Here is a 16,665-nt window from a genome sequence, read left to right on the forward strand (position 1 = left end):
TTCTTTTCTTTAAGCAATGGCTTTTTTCTGGCCACTCTTCCGTAAAGCCCAGCTCTGTGGAGTGTATGTCTTAAAGTGGTCCTATGGACAGATACTCCAATCTCCGCTGTGGAGCTTTGCAGCTCCTTCAGGGTTATCTTTGGTGTCTTTGTTGCCTCTTTGATTAATGCCCTCCTTGCCTGGTCCGTGAGTTTTGGTGGGCGGCCTTCTCTTGGCAGGTTTGTTGTGGTGCCATATTCTTTCAATTTTTTAATAATGGATTTAATGGTGATCCGTGGGATGTTCAAAGTTTCGGATATTTTTTTATAACCCAACCCTGATCTGTACTTCTCCACAACTTTGTCCCTGACCTGTTTGGAGAGCTCCTTGGTCTTCATGGTGCCGCTTGCTTGGTGGTGCCGCTTGCTTGGTGGTGCCCCTTGCTTAGTGGTGTTGCAGACTCTGGTGCCTTTCAGAACAGGTGTGTGTATGTATGTATGTATGTGTGTGTGTGTATGTATGTGTGTGTGTGTGTGTGTGTGTGTGTGTATATATATATATATATATATATATATATATATATATATATACACAGTGGGGGAAAAAAAGTATTTAGTCAGCCACCAATTGTGCAAGTTCTCCCACTTAAAAAGATGAGAGGCCTGTAATTTTCATCATAGGTACACGTCAACTATGACAGACAAAATGAGAAAAAAATTCCAGAAAATCACATTGTAGGATTTTTTTATTAATTTATTTGCAAATTATGGTGGAAAATAAGTATTTGGTCAATAACAAAAGTTTCTCAATACTTTGTTATATACCCTTTGTTGGCAATGACACAGGTCAAAAGTTTTCTGTAAGTCTTCACAAGGTTTTCACACACTGTTGCTGGTATTTTGGCCCATTCCTCCATGCAGATCTCCTCTAGAGCAGTGATGTTTTGGGGCTGTCGCTGGGCAACACGGACTTTTGACTCCCTCCAAAGATTTTCTATGGGGTTGAGATCTGGAGACTGGCTAGGCCACTCCAGGACCTTGAAATGCTTCTTACGAAGCCACTCCGTTGCCCGGGCGGTGTGTTTGGGATCATTGTCATGCTGAAAGACCCAGCCACGTTTCATCTTCAATGCCCTTGCTGATGGAAGGAGGTTTTCACTCAAAATCTCACAATACATGGCCCCATTCATTCTTTCCTTTACACGGATCAGTCGTCCTGGTCCCTTTGCAGAAAAACAGCCCCAAAGCATGATGTTTCCACCCCCATGCTTCACAGTAGGTATGGTGTTCTTTGGATGCAACTCGGCATTCTTTGTCCTCCAAACACGACAAGTTGAGTTTTTACCAAAAAGTTATATTTTGGTTTCATCTGACCATATGACATTCTCCCGATCCTCTTCTGGATCATCCAAATGCACTCTAGCAAACTTCAGACGGGCCTGGACATGTACTTGCTTAAGCAGGGGGACACGTCTGGCACTGCAGGATTTGAGTCTTGGCCATAGTGGAGTTTGGAGTGTGACTGTTTGAGGTTGTGGACAGGTGTCTTTTATACTGATAACAAGTTCAAACAGGTGCCATTAATACAGGTAACGAGTGGAGGACAGAGGAGCCTCTTAAAGAAGAAGTTACAGGTCTGTGAGAGCCAGAAATCTTGCTTGTTTGTAGGTGACCAAATACTTATTTTCCACCATAATTTGCAAATAAATTCATAAAAAATCCTACAATGTGATTTTCTGGAGAAAAAAAATCTCAATTTGTCTGTCATGGTTGACGTGTACCTATGATGAAAATTACAGGCCTCTCTCATCTTTTTAAGTGGGAGAACTTGCACAATTGGTGGCTGACTAAATACTTTTTTCCCCCACTGTATATATACTGAGATCATGTGACACTTAGATTGCACAAGGGTGGACTTTATTTAACTAATTATGTGACTTCTGAAGGTAATTGGTTGCACCAGATCTTATATACGGGCTTCATAGCAAAGGGGGTGAATATATATGCAAGCACCACTTTTCCGGAAAGTGGAAATGAGCATTGTGTACAGTAGTGTAACACATATTCAGTGTAAAGCTTTAAGGAAACCAAAACAAGGATTTGATACAAAAATGAAGTACAAAGTATTCTATACAAAAACGCAACATATGTACTGAAGTGCAGCCCTGTTTTTGAGCTTTATAGCAGTAGTGTCACAGTATATATAGATTCTGGTGGTAGTTGAAGTCTGTCGTGGTCTCAACAGCCAGGTCCAAAGACTACTGCCTCTTCTTGAGGCTGGTGCCATTGGTGAAGACGGAGTGGCCATTTGGATGACTGGACTTGATGTGGCTCTGCTCAAAAGAAAGCTTCTCGTCTTCGCTGGGCTGTCTTTTTCTGTAGGTCTGGGATCAAAGTATTTGGACTTAAGTCAACTTCGAACCATTGAAAAACCAACAAACATTCAGACATGCCTTTAAAATTAAGCCCTAATGTAACAAAGACCATGGTCCTGGTTGTTAGGCACCAAATGGACTGAACCAGGGAGGGACTACCTGGACTTTTCCATAACACATTTTCTGTTGCAAAACATTTTAAAGCATTTTTCTTGTAATGAACATAACCCCATTTCAATCCAATGGTCATGTGAAGTTGGCCCCAGTCATTACTGTACCTGAATGTAGAAGTTGACAAAGAGGATGACTAGGGTGGCCATGTAAGAGACCTGGAAGAGCAGGCAGCTGACGGGAAAACCACAGGGGATGATGACTGCACCCAGGGTGTGTATGATGGACAGTAGAAACTGGACCTGAGGCAGAGGGAGAGCAAAGAGTCTTATCATTCCTCTAACATGCTTGGATCTTATCATCCCATGTTGTTGGTTAATGAAGACACTAAAGCGCATTTCTCTTAGTCTAGAACAGGGGTTCTTAAACTAGAGACTAGAAGGGTAGTTCCCTTTATGAGAGTTAAGGGGTTCTCACATCCTGCCTATTCACTGCCAATTTGGGTTGTGCTGCTTGTTTTTTTTTTACTTCCACATGGATGCCGAAAGAGGGTTGTCATTATCGTTCAGACACAAAAGTGAACTAGCGCGACCAGTGTACTCACCAGCTGAGCCTGAGTCAGGTAGCGCTTCCACCAGAGGTATTTATGCATGGAGGGTATTGTGGACAGGCCGTAATAGGAGTACATACACACGTGGATGAAACTGTTCAGTGTTGGCCCAAAGAAACCTTAAAAGAATATAATGGAGAAATTAATGATTGGCATATTTGACCAACCCTTTCATTGAAGTTCCTCAGTTTGGTCTGTCACTGTCACAAAGGCAAAAAAATTACAGCGAAAAAAAGGAATAAACCATCATTTGCAAATTGCTTGAAGCAGGGACATGATCAGGTTGTTTGGGCTATTTAACTTGGCTACATAGCATAAAAATTCATGAAAACAAAAATATGCTTTTTGGTCTTAATTTAAGGTTTGGGTTAGGCATAAGGTCAGCAGTGTGGTTAAGGTTTAAAATCAGATTTTATGACTTTGTGGCTCAGTACATGAGTCATCCCAATAAATGCCAACCTGCGGCAGAATCAGAACTATCCCAGTTGGGCTCCAACATTGAAGAGTAGGCATTAGAACACATCCTCAAGAAGAACATCAACCCCAGCTTTAATCTGACCCTTACATTAACCTCTAAGGCTGCGTTTAGACAGGTAGCCCAATTCAGATATTTTTTCCACTAACTGGTCTTTTGACCAATCACATCACATTTTTTCACATCAGATCTTTTTCAGAGCTGATCTGATTGGTCAAAAGACTAAATAGTGAAAAAAATCTCAGAATTGGGCAGCCTGTGTAAACGCAGCCTATATTTCTAAACCGAGCACACAGCCAGCCCCATTCTTATTCACTCTTGGATCAGTTGAGTCCTTCGAAGGATCCATTCTTCTAACAGTGATGTTGGCGAAAGTGGTTGAGACCTACTCTGTCCACAGGGGATCCAGTTGAGAACACTCCACCAGATGTTGAACATGGAGGCGTGGTGATACACGTGCAGGAAGGTGATCTGGCTGTTTTTCTTCCGCAGCACAAAGAACATGGTGTCAAGGAACTCAATCAGCTTGGAGAGGTAGTACCACCACAGCACCTTGGCTACCTGTGGAGAGTGTATAGAAGAGCCTATAGGTGACAGTGCAGTCACATGGCCAGTACTGGATCAACTTTCCTTTCATGTATCTGTCACTTTGACCCTGTTACTTACAGAAGTACTTAAGAATGTGGTTATATACAAAACATTTGACCATAATCTAATTTCAATGTTTTAGTGGAACAATAAACATTCATAACTTATTATTTAATTTACAGTTAATTACATTTTAATTAACTTTTGCCATGATCTCTAACGTTACATTCTTGTATTGTGTGTCCATTTCTTTGTCATAAATTACACCGCTGTATTCTTGTGTATGTTGCTTTATGTTATCACATTCAGATACAATGTTTTCAAACTAGGGGGAGAGAGAGGTGCAGATGACGGGGGGATGCGGGGGCAGCCATGGGATGGGGCGGGGTCATGCTGAAGCCATTCGTACACACTAGCTGACAATCATATCATACAACTCATTCCCTTTGAAGTTGGAGGAGGTACAGTAGCAGCATGAGTATGTACAGGTAACTGCCAAACTAAAGGGAACACCATCATAGTGTCTTAATAGAGCGTTGGTCCACCACGAGCCGGCAGAACAGCTTCAATGCGCCTTGGCATAGATCAGGGATCATCAACTATATAGATTCAGCCGCGGGTCGATTTTATTTTCTTGAGTGGCTGGTAGGGCGTCCAGAACATAATTACAGATCAATTGTAGACTGCAAATTGACCTCAAGAATCCCTAACAGATATAATATTTGACTAAAACATAATCATTTCAAACCTTGCTTACATTTGTATACGATCTGTCTCTCTATTATGCATGAGAATACTTGGGAACATATTTATACAATATTTAATCAATTGGAGCTGATTCCCTGCTGTTTTTACAGTCTTTTATGTCCAACAATGAAAATGTAAAAGAAATATATAAATATATCTATATACTATTTTTGTAGCTCAGAAAACTTGGGGGGCCAAATAAAACCACCCGCAGGCCAAATTCTGCCCGCGGGCCGCCAGTTGGGGAACCATGGAATAGATTCTACAAGTGTTTGGAACTCTATTGGAGGGATGCAACACATTCTTCCACGACAAATTCCATCATTTGGTGTTTTGTTGATGGTGGTGGAAAACGCTGTGTCAGAAGCCACTCCAGAATCTCTAAACCTGATATCGCGAGCTTACATAAATGATTCGCTATACTGTATCCGTGTAGCGAATCATTTATGTAAGCTCGCAAGATCAGGCTGGTTGTACGAGGCTAAACAGCAAGGGCTTTAGCATAATTTACTTGAGTCATGGAGAACTGGTTTATACCAGCTCCATAGTTTCAACTCATATTCAACTCGTATATAAGATGCTTTATATGTGAGTGCAGACGACATATTGCATACGACATATTGCATTTCTTAACTACACTCTGAAAAAACTGTGCTATCTAGAACCTAAAAGGGTTATACGGCTGTCCCCATAGGAGAACCCTTTTTGGTTCCAGGTAGAAACCTGTTGGGTTCCATGTAGAACCCTCTGTGAAAAGGGTTATCCTACGGGGACAGCTGAAGAACCCTTTCGGAACCCATTTTTTAAGAACGTATATGGTTTATAATAAGTAGTAAGGGAACAACAGTCAACACTACATGGTTCCTTGCTTAAAAATGTGATGAGTGGGTGTGTGTTAGCTATTAGCTAACCTCTGTAGCTCAGCTGGTAGAGCACGGCGCTTGTAACGCCAAGGTAGTGGGTTCAATCCCCGGGACCACCCATGCACAAAAATGTATGCACGCATGACTGTAAGTCGCTTTGGATAAAAGCGTCTGCTAAATGGCATATTATATTATATTATATATTTCTACATTTCTATTTCAGTGGTTTCATAGGCCAGTCATGGAGTAGACAGTAGAGCTCCACAGAAGTGTTACTGAGAGAGGAAAGGCGGATGGTGTAAAGGATTAGGGAGTGAGTCAGCACACACACACACACACGGCCATCGTGTCACTAACCCTGACATCAGCTTCCCCTGCTTCATGGAGTCCCTGACACTGCAGCCGGTAGCCTCCCGACCACGATGCACAGATGAGCTGCAACCAAAACACCACCGTCAACGTCACAGTGTCTCTCACCAAACACACACATACACACAGTTGTGCACCATTTCCCTGTAACACACACACATCACCCTGCCCCAAACACACACACACACACACACACACACACACACACACACACACACACACACACACACACACACACACACACACACACACACACCACCCTGCCCCCACACACACACACACACACACACACCACCCTGCCCCCCACACACACACACACACACACACACCACCCTGCCCCCCACACACACACACACACACACACACCACCCTGCCCCCCACACACACACACACACACACACACCACCCTGCCCCCCCACACACACACACACACACACACACCACCCTGCCCCACACACACACACACACACACACACACACACACACACACACACACACACACACACCACCCTGCCCCACACACACACACACACACACACACACCACCCTGCCCCATACACACACACACACACACACACCACCCTGCCCCACACAACGGAGATTCGCAATTGAGCACACTTTTCAGTCTAGGACGAGGCTTAATCTGTGTCCGGGAAACTGATCCTTATGCAGTACGTCTTTAGGACAACTGGTTTATAAACTGAATATTTCATAGGGCTATAAGAGTGTGATCTCAGATAACTGAGGGTTATGTGCAGTGAAACATACAGAATATACATTAAGTCAAATGAAAAAGTGGTGCACACCAACAGTTTAAGCTGGAGGCTATGTTAGAAGCATGTAATGCAGTACAAGCTCCTCTTAAGGCCTTTTCAACTGGGCTCATCCATAGGAAAGATGCCGAGGCCCGGGAGCTACAAAATAAACACCTCAAACTTTATTTCACACTATCAAAAAGATATACATAATACATAGGATCTTAATTTGGATTTCTATTATTGCATAGCATTATCATCTTTCTGTCAATATAAAAGTCAAAATCTGTGTTGTGTAAGAGTGGCAGCCTGCCTGGAAGGGTTTCCAGTGAAAGTAGTCTGTCTGTATGGTCCTTCACCTAGCCTGGAATCAGAGCTGATCTGGCCTCTGGCCCACTGCACAACATGTCATATGAGACCGCAGACGGGCCCATGCCCAGAGGTCACAGTGAGAGAGGGAGACAGAGAGAGGAGTGAGAGAGAGAAGGAGCTAAAGAGATGGTGGGCGGGAGACAGAGAGAGGGAGGGAGAAAGCTAGGGGAGGGGCGAGAGAGGGAGGGAGAAAGCTAGGGGAGGGGCGAGAGAGGGAGGGAGAAAGCTACGGGAGGGGCGAGAGAGGGAGGGAGAAAGCTAGGGTGGGCGAGAGAGGGAGGGAGAAAGCTAGGGTGGGCGAGAGAGGGAGGGAGAAAGCTAGGGGGGGGGCGAGAGAGGGAGGGAGAAAGCTGGGGGAGAGAGAGGGAGGGAGAAAGCTGGGGGGGCGAGAGAGGGAGGGAGAAAGCTGGGGGGCGAGAGAGGGAGGGAGAAAGCTACGGGGGCGAGAGAGGGAGGGAGAAAGCTACGGGAGGGGTGAGAGAGGGAGGGAGAAAGCTAGGGTGGGCGAGAGAGGGAGGGAGAAAGCTAGGGGAGGGGCGAGAGAGGGAGGGAGAAAGCTGGGGGGGCGAGAGAGGGAGGGAGAAAGCTGGGGGGGCGAGAGAGGGAGGGAGAAAGCTACGGGGGCGAGAGAGGGAGGGAGAAAGCTACGGGAGGGGTAAGAGAGGGAGGGAGAAAGCTAGGGTGGGCGAGAGAGGGAGGGAGAAAGCTACGGGGGCGAGAGAGGGAGGGAGAAAGCTGGGGGGGCGAGAGAGGGAGGGAGAAAGCTGGGGGGGCGAGAGTGGGAGGGGAAGGGAGCTGAAAGTGAGATAGTACCAAGCGTTCCTCCCCATCCCTTTTATCTTTCTCCATCACTCCATCCTTCTCTTATCTTTCTCCATCCCTCCATCCTTCTCTTCCTTTCTCCTTCCCTCCCTTTCTCCCTTCCCGGAAGACAAAAGTGTAACATGACCTCTACTATAGAATTAGAATACTGTAAATATATATATACACTACCAGTCAAAAGTTTGGGCACACCTACAGTGGGGGAAAAAAATATTTAGTCAGCCACCAATTGTGCAAGTTCTCCCACTTAAAAAGATGAGAGAGGCCTGTAATTTTCATCATAGGTACACGTCAAATATGACAGACAAAATTAGGAAAAAAAATAAGTATTTGGTCAATAACAAAAGTTTCTCAATACTTTGTTATATACCCTTTGTTGGCAATGACACAGGTCAAACGTTTTCTGTAAGTCTTCACAAGGTTTTCACACACTGTTTCTGGTATTTTGGCCCATTCCTCCATGCAGATCTCCTCTAGAGCAGTGATGTTTTGGGGCTGTCGCTGGGCAACATGGACCTTCAACTCCCTATAAAGATTTTCTATGGGGTTGAGATCTGGAGACTGGCTAGGCCACTCCAGGACCTTGAAATGCTTCTTACGAAGCCACTCCTTCATTGCCCGGGCGGTGTGTTTGGGATCATTGTCATGCTGAAAGACCCAGCCACGTTTCATCTTCAATGCACTTGCTGATGGAAGGAGGTTTTCACTCAAAATCTCACGATACATGGCCCCATTCATTTACATTACATTTTAGTCATTTAGCAGACGCTCTTATCCAGAGCGACTTACATGAGCAATTAGGGTTAAGTGCCTTACTCAAGGGCACATCAACAGATTTTTCACCTAGTCGGCTCGGGGATTAGAACCAGCGACCTTTCGGTTACTGGCACAACGCTCTTAACCACTAAGCTACCTGCCGCCCCATTCATTCTTTCCTTTACACGGATCAGTCGTCCTGGTCCCTTTGCAGAAAAACAGCCCCAAAGCATGATGTTTCCACCCCCATGCTTCACAGTAGGTATGGTGTTCTTTGGATGCAACTCAGCATTCTTTGTCCTCCAAACACGACGAGTTGAGTTTTTACCAAAAAGTTCTATTTTGGTTTCATCTGACCATATGACATTCTCCCAATCCTCTTCTGGATCATCCAAATGCACTCTAGCAAACTTCAGACGGGCCTGGACATGTACTGGCTTAAGCAGGGGGACACGTCTGGCACTGCAGGATTTGAGTCCCTGGCGGCGTAGTGTGTTACTGATGGTAGGCTTTGTTACTTTGGTCCCAGCTCTCTGCAGGTCATTCACTAGGTCCCCCCGTGTGGTTCTGGGATTTTTGCTCACCGTTCTTGTGATCATTTTCCACCATAATTTGCAAATAAATTCATAAAAAATCCTACAATGTGATATCCTGGAAAAAAAAATCTGAATTTGTCTGTCATAGTTGACGTGTACCTATGATGAAAATTACAGGCCTCTCTCATCTTTTTAAGTGGGAGAACTTGCACAATTGGTGGCTGACTAAATACTTTTTTCCCCCACTGTACTCATTCAGGGGTTTTTCTTTATTTTTACTATTTTTCTACATTGTAGAATAATAGTGAAGACATCAAAACTATGAAATAACACATATGGAAACAAATCAATATATATTTTATTTTTGAGATTCTTCAAATAGCCACCCTTTGCCTTGATGACAGCTTTGCACACGCTTGGCATTCTCTCAACCAGCTTCACCTGGAATGCTTTTCCAACCGTCTTGAAGGAGTTCCCACATATGCTGAGCACTTGTTGGCTGCTTTTCCTTCACTCTGCGGTCCGACTCATCCCAAACCATCTCAATTGCATTGAGGTCGGGGCATTGTGGAGGCCAGGTCATTTGATGCAGCACTCCATCACTCTCCTTCTTGGTAAAATAGCCCTTACACAGCCTGGAGGTGTGTTGGGTCATTGTCCTGTTGAAAAACAAATGATAGTCCCACTATGCCCAAACCAGATGGGATGACGTATCACCACAGAATGCTATGGTAGCCATGCTGGTTAAGTGTGCCTTGAATTCTAAATAAATCACAGACAGTGTCACCAGCAAAGCACCCCCACACCATAACACCTCCTCTTCCATGCTTTATGGTGGGAAATACACATGCGGAGATCATCCGTTCACCCACACCGCGTCTCACAAAGACACGGCGGTTGGAACCAAAAATCTCAAATTTGGACTCCAGACCAAAGGACACATTTCCACCGGTCTAATGTCCATTGCTCGTGTTTCTTGGCCCAAGCAAGTCTCTTCTTCTGATTGGTGTCCTTTAGTAGTGGTTTCTTTGCAGCAATTCGACCATGAAGGCCTGATTCACACAGTTGATGTTGAGATGTGTCTGTTACTTCAACTCTGTGAAGCATTTATTTGGGCTGCAATTTCTGAGGCTGGTAACTCTAATTAACTTATCCACTGCAGGAGAGGTAACTCTGGGTCTTCCATTCCTGTGGCAGTCCTCATGAGAGCCAGTTTCATCATAGCGCTTGATGGTTCTTGCGACTGCACTTGAAGAAACGTTCAAAGTTCTTGAAATGTTCCGTATTGACTGCCCTTCATGTCTTAAAGTAATGATGGACTGTCGTTTCTCTTTGCTTATTTGAGCTGTTCTTGCCATAATATGGACTTACCAAATAGGGCTATCTTATGTATACCCCCCTACCTTGTCACAACACAACTGATTGGCTCAAACGCATTCAGAAGGAAAGAAATTCCACAAATTAACTTTTAAGAAGGCACACCTGTTAATTGAAATGAATTCCAGGTGACTACCTCATGAAGCTGGTTGAGAGAATGCCAAGATTGTACAAAGCTGTCATCAAGGCAAAGGGTGGCTATTTGAAGATGTTGGTTGTGATTGTTAACCTTCGTGTCGTTTACTCTATCTTTGTTATTGCTCTTGCTCATTGTTAAGTAAACCTTGACCTTGTTAATTCCTGCGTCTGCGTCCTGCCTCTTCGTATACTCAGTACGCGTCACAGAATCACACACCAAATGAAAATGGATACAGCAGGAGTTTCCCAGTGCCTCGACCAGCACCAGCAGCAGCTTGCCCAGTTGAACGCCGCCATGCAGGAAGTGCTCCAAACTCTGCATAATCTGCCCAGCGCTCCGGTTCCACCTCAGGGAGCGGCCAGTGCCCCCAATCCACCTGTTCCCGTGCTATCACCCACTCCTGCGGGAACCCTCGCCCTACCGGAGCGCTATGACAGTAAAACTACTAAATGTAAGCGGCTTCCTGCTACAGGTTTCCCTTTATCTGGCGCGTCAGCCTGGGGCATATCCATCTGACCAAGCCAGGATAGCGTTGGTGATTTCACTTCTTAAAGGAAAGGAGCTGGATTGGGCCATGGCAGTCTGGGATGGAGAGGAGGCAGTGGCACTTCCCTACCCCACCTTCCTCGCTAGGTTCAGGGCAGTGTTTGATCATCCCACGGAGGGAAATGACGGGGGTGAGCATCTCCTCCATCTACAACAGAGAGAGGGGCCTGCGTCCAAGTACGCTCTGAGCTTCCGCATGGTGGCGGCGTCTTCCGGCTGGAATGAGCGTGCTCTGTGCACAGCCTTCAGGAGAGGCTTACGGGAGGACATCATGACGGAACTCGCATGTCGGGACGACGAGATGGACCTTGATACCCTCATCACCACGTCCATATCTTGATGACATGTTGAGAGAGAGACAGCGTTCCCAACACCTCCCGGAGCCTCGACGCTCACCCCATCTGAGCTATGGAAGCCGCCCTGCTTCCGAGTCCTCACCCATGGAGGTGGGCAGCACCCCCTACACCACCACGGACCACAGATCTCCTGGTGGCTCCCTATCTAGGCGGTATGACTCCCGTCGCCGCTCCGTGAGTGTTACGTCAGCTCCTATCTCAAAACCATTGTTTTTAGTTCCCATAACGGTGACTGGTTATTCCTTCTCTTCCATTTCTACTGCAATGATAGATTCTGGATCAGCGGGGAACCTTATAGATAGGGAGCTGGTCTCTAAATGGGGGTTGCCCACCGTGCCACTGCCATCTACGCTACACGTCACCTCACTGGACAATAAACCCCTTGGATCAGGCACCATTACGCACGTCACTCTCCCCAATACCATCACCATTCCCACACTACCGGAGCACCACGAGGAGCTGTCATTCCACATCGTCACATCACCCCTTCACCGGATCGTCTTGGGATTGCCCTGGCTCAGACTACACAACCCCACCATCAATTGGAGCACCAAGAGGATCACAGCCTGGTCCACCTCATGCCGGAAGACCTGCCTGCCGGTGGTTTGTTGTTCCACGTCAGTGGAGAGTCCAGAGTCCGCCCTCCAGCCCAACATTCCACGTGAGTACGCAGATCTCTCCGATGTCTTCTCTTCATTAAAGGCTATGTGTCTCCCTCCTCACAGGCCCTGGGACTGCGCCATTGACCTGCTGGAGGGACAACACCCCCCGAAGAGTTGCATTTACCCCCTTTCCATGGCGGAGACTGAGGCCATGGAGAAGTATGTGGCAGAGACCCTGAAACAGGGGTTCATCAGACGCTCTACCTCTCCTGCCTCCGCCGGCTTCTTCTTCGTGGCCAAAAAAGATGGAGGACTGAGACCGTGCATTGACTACAGGTGGCTGAACGCAGTCACCACCAAGTACCGGTACCCCCTCCCTCTGGTTCCGTCGGCCATCGAGCAACTACGAGGCGCACGGTACTTTACCAAGTTGGACCTGAGGAGTGCCTAAAACCTGATCCGAATCCGGGAAGGAGACGAGTGGAAGACTGCATTCAGCACTACCACAGGCCACTATGAATACTGCGTCATGCCCTACGGCCTCGCCAACGCACCTTCTGTGTTCCAGTCCTTCGTCAATGATGTGTTCCGGGACATGCTGAGTAGACAGGTGGTGGTGTACATCAACAATATCCTGATCTACTCGGCTACGTTCGAGGAGCACGTCAGGGACGTCCGAGCTGTCCTACTCCGCCTCCGGGAACACAGCCTGTTGGTGAAGGGGGAGAAATGCGAATTCCACCAACAGGCCATCTCCTTCCTGGGATACCGGATCATTCCTCAGGGGGTGTTCATGGAAGGAGTGAAGACGGACGCCGTCAGGTCACGGCCAGTTCCCACCACCATCAAGGGCCTACAGAGCTTCCTGGGCTTCGCTAATTTCCACTGGCGTTTCATCAGGTCCTTCAGCTCCATAGCCGCCCCGCTCACCTCTCTCCTTAAGGGTGGGTTTCAGAAGCTGGCCTGGAACCCTGAGGCTGACGCTGCCTTCAAGAGGCTGAAGGAGAGGTTCACCACAGCGCCCATCCTAAAACACCCAGATCCATCTGGTCCTTTCATCCTGGAGGTGGACGCATCGGAGGAGAGCGTGGGTGCGGTCCTCTCCCAGCGGCACGGTAAGCCAGAGAAAATGTATCCCTGTGCCTTTTTCTTTAAAAAGCTTACCCCCGCAGAGAGGAACTATGGAGTTGGAGACAGGGAACTTTCCTGGAGAAGATCGGGGCCACGGCCAGCCTCACTTCCTGGTATAGGCCTCAGTCGAATGGGCAGGTGGAGCGCATGAACCAGGAGCTGGGGAAGTTTCTTCGTTGCCACTGTCAGGACCGGCAGGGTAAGTGGGCGAGGTTTCTTCCCTGGGCAGAATATGCCCAGAACTCCCTCGTTCACTCCTCCACGGGGCTTACTCCCTTCCAGTACATCCTTGGGTACCAGCCGGCCCTGGCTCCTTGGACACCCAGCCGGACCGATGCGCCCGCTGTCGACGAGTGGTTCCACAGGGCCGGACAGGTCTGGGACGCCGCCCATGTCCATCTCCAGAGGGCCATTCGTCGGCAGAAGGACCAAGCCGACCGCCACCGCAGTGAGGCCCCTGTATTCGTGTCTGGCTGTCCACAAAAAACCTACCCCTCCACCTGCCCTGCAAGAAACTGAGCCCCTGGTTTGTGGGGCCGTTTAAGGTCCTCCGGCGGATAAATGAGGTATCATACCGGCTGCTCCTTCCCCCTCAATACCGTGTCTCACCCACTTTTCATGTGTCTCTCCTCGGGCCGGTGGTTCCTGGTCCTCTGGCGGATGCCGTTCCCCGGGGTACGCCTCCTCCGCCCCTGGACATTGACGGGAGTCCGGTGTATGCGGTGAGGGACCTGCTGGACTCCAGGTTCCGTGGGGGACGGCTCCATTACCTGGTGGACGGCGAGGGGTATGGTCCTGAGGAGAGGAGCTGGGTTCTGGACCCCAACCTAATTCGGGACTTCCAACGTCGCCGCCCTGACCGGCCCGCTCCTCGTCCTCTGGGTCGTCTTCCTGGCCGGGGGTACTGTCACGTCTCCTCCCGTTGCTCCCCTCCGGCACTCTGATTCGCCGGTCTACTGAGCCACCAGTCTGAGCACACCACCTCGGCAACACCGGAATGGAAACCCAACGCACCCTAATCACCTCCAGCGCACCTGCACCTCATCATCTCATCACCACCCCTATTTAGCCCTGGACTGCCTCTTCGTATACTCAGTACGCATCACACATTTACACACACACACACACATTTACACACCCACACACACGCTCGGAGGGGTGAAGGAACATCACTTTGAGACATCATCTCTTTGTTTTCAGAGTGAATAATTTATCGAAGCATCAGCATCACTTTTGCCCACTGCATAATACTAGAATGTTATTAATATAGATGTCTTCTGACTTGTCTGACAGAGAAATGCTCTTTATACCTACAGTTTCTCAGTAAGACACACTCTACCGCCAGATATCCATTCTCAGGGTATTGTTCATTAGGGCATGCCATGGAAAATGTTTCAAAACATTTTTCAATGGAAAATGAAAATGTGTGTTTCTTATTGGACAAGTCTAGGTAATTATTCCGTTTGATCCCTAATTAACACAACCCAGGGTATCAAGGCACTCAATAGCCCCAACTCATCCACAGACATCTCTCTTTATGCTGTTTGTCTTAGAACAACTTACCTCAACCAGCATGTAAAGGGAGAGCATAGTCACAGAGAAGTTGTACACTAGTAAAACACCCTTGAGTGAGTACGCTGGCCTGTTCCTCATGAATTTTGGTCCCAGGTATACTATGAGGAGGTAGACGATGGTGAAGGAGAGGGTGGGGAGGTACGAGTCCAACAGAAACCATCCTCGTACTCTGGAGTCTAAGGAAGGGAAAGAGAACACAGTGAACGATCACCGCTGGTATCATCATCCAATCACATCTTATTATTACAACATTGAAACCATGACTGTTCACCGCTGGTATCATCATCCAATCACATCTTATTATTACACCATTGAAACCATGACTGCTCAACCTGTCATAGGCAATAATTAAGCAATAATGCACGAGGAGGTGTGGTATATGGCCAATATACGGCCAATATACCACGGCTAAGGGCTGTTCTTAAGCACGATGCAACGTGGAGTGCCTGGATACAGCCCTTAGCCATGGTATATTGGCCATATACCACAAACCCCCGAGGTGCCTTATTGCTATTATAAATTGGTTACCAACGTAATTAGAGCAGTAAAAATAAATGTTTTGTTGTCAGCCAATCAGCATTCAGGGCTCGACCCACCCAGTTTATAATATCTAATATTGCACTCTATTTGAACTGATTATAAACATATATAGTCTGTTGTTAATATGTTTGTTATATGATTACATACCCTTATAGTAGCCTAGTTAAATGGTTTATAACTAAATCCAAGAAAAATCTATAAAGGAAAGCAAGACTGTTGACTAATTGTTAACTAACTGAAATGTAAATAGAGTAGTGTTTATACATGATCATAAACGTCCTACACATGATCTACAGTGCCTTCGGAAAGTATTTAGACCCCTTGACTTTTTCCATATTTTGTTACGTTACAGCCTTATTCTAAAATTGATTAAATAAAAATCCTCAGCAGTCTACATACAATACCCCATAATGACAAAGCAAAAACAGGTGGTCACTCTGACCGAGCTCTAGAGTTCCTCTGTGGAGATGGGAGAACCTTCCAGACGGACAACCATCTCTGCAGCACTCCACCAATCAGGCCTTTACGGTAGAGTGGCCAGCTGGAAGCCACTCCTCAGTAAAAGGCACATGACAGCCCGTTTGGAGTTTGCCAAAAGGCACTTATAGACTCTCAGACCATGAGAAACAAGATTCTCTGGTCTGATGAAACCAAGATTGAACTCTTTGGCCTGAATGCCAAGAGTCACATCTGGAGGAAACCTGGCACCATCCCTACAGTGAAGCATGGTGGTGGCAGCATCATGTTGTGGGGATGTTTTTCAGCGGCAGGGACTGGGAGACTAGTCAGGATTGAGGCAAAAATGAATGGAGCAAAGTACAGAGAGATCCTTGATGAAAATCTGCTCCAGAGCGCTCAGGACCTCAGACTGGGGCGAAGGTTCACCTTCCAACAGGACAACGACCCTAAGCACACAGCCAAGACAACGCAGAGTGGCTTCGGGACAGGTCTCTGAATGTCCTTGAGTGGCCCAGCCAGAGCCTGGACTTGAACCTGATCGAACATCTCTGGAAAGACCTGAAAATAGCTGTGAAGCAATGCT

General features: G+C 47.1%; 1 protein-coding gene across 1 annotated transcript in view; it reads right to left on the reverse strand.

Moving 5' to 3' along the window:
- Window positions 1-1,995: 1,995 nt before the first annotated feature.
- The window catches only part of LOC121568674 (elongation of very long chain fatty acids protein 2-like), a 21,167-nt gene continuing 6,497 nt past the window's right edge, over window positions 1,996-16,665 (reverse strand). Inside the window, exons 3-8 of the mRNA XM_041879079.2 lie at window positions 15,072-15,259; window positions 6,105-6,182; window positions 3,939-4,110; window positions 3,069-3,193; window positions 2,632-2,766; window positions 1,996-2,362 (exon numbers count right to left, since the gene is read on the reverse strand). Coding sequence (XP_041735013.1) covers window positions 2,237-2,362; window positions 2,632-2,766; window positions 3,069-3,193; window positions 3,939-4,110; window positions 6,105-6,182; window positions 15,072-15,259 — 824 coding nt within the window. The 3' untranslated portion in view covers window positions 1,996-2,236. The remainder of the gene's footprint in view (window positions 2,363-2,631; window positions 2,767-3,068; window positions 3,194-3,938; window positions 4,111-6,104; window positions 6,183-15,071; window positions 15,260-16,665) is intronic.

Source organism: Coregonus clupeaformis, chromosome 7, assembly GCF_020615455.1.
Source record: "Coregonus clupeaformis isolate EN_2021a chromosome 7, ASM2061545v1, whole genome shotgun sequence".
Classification (NCBI taxonomy): domain Eukaryota; kingdom Metazoa; phylum Chordata; class Actinopteri; order Salmoniformes; family Salmonidae; genus Coregonus; species Coregonus clupeaformis.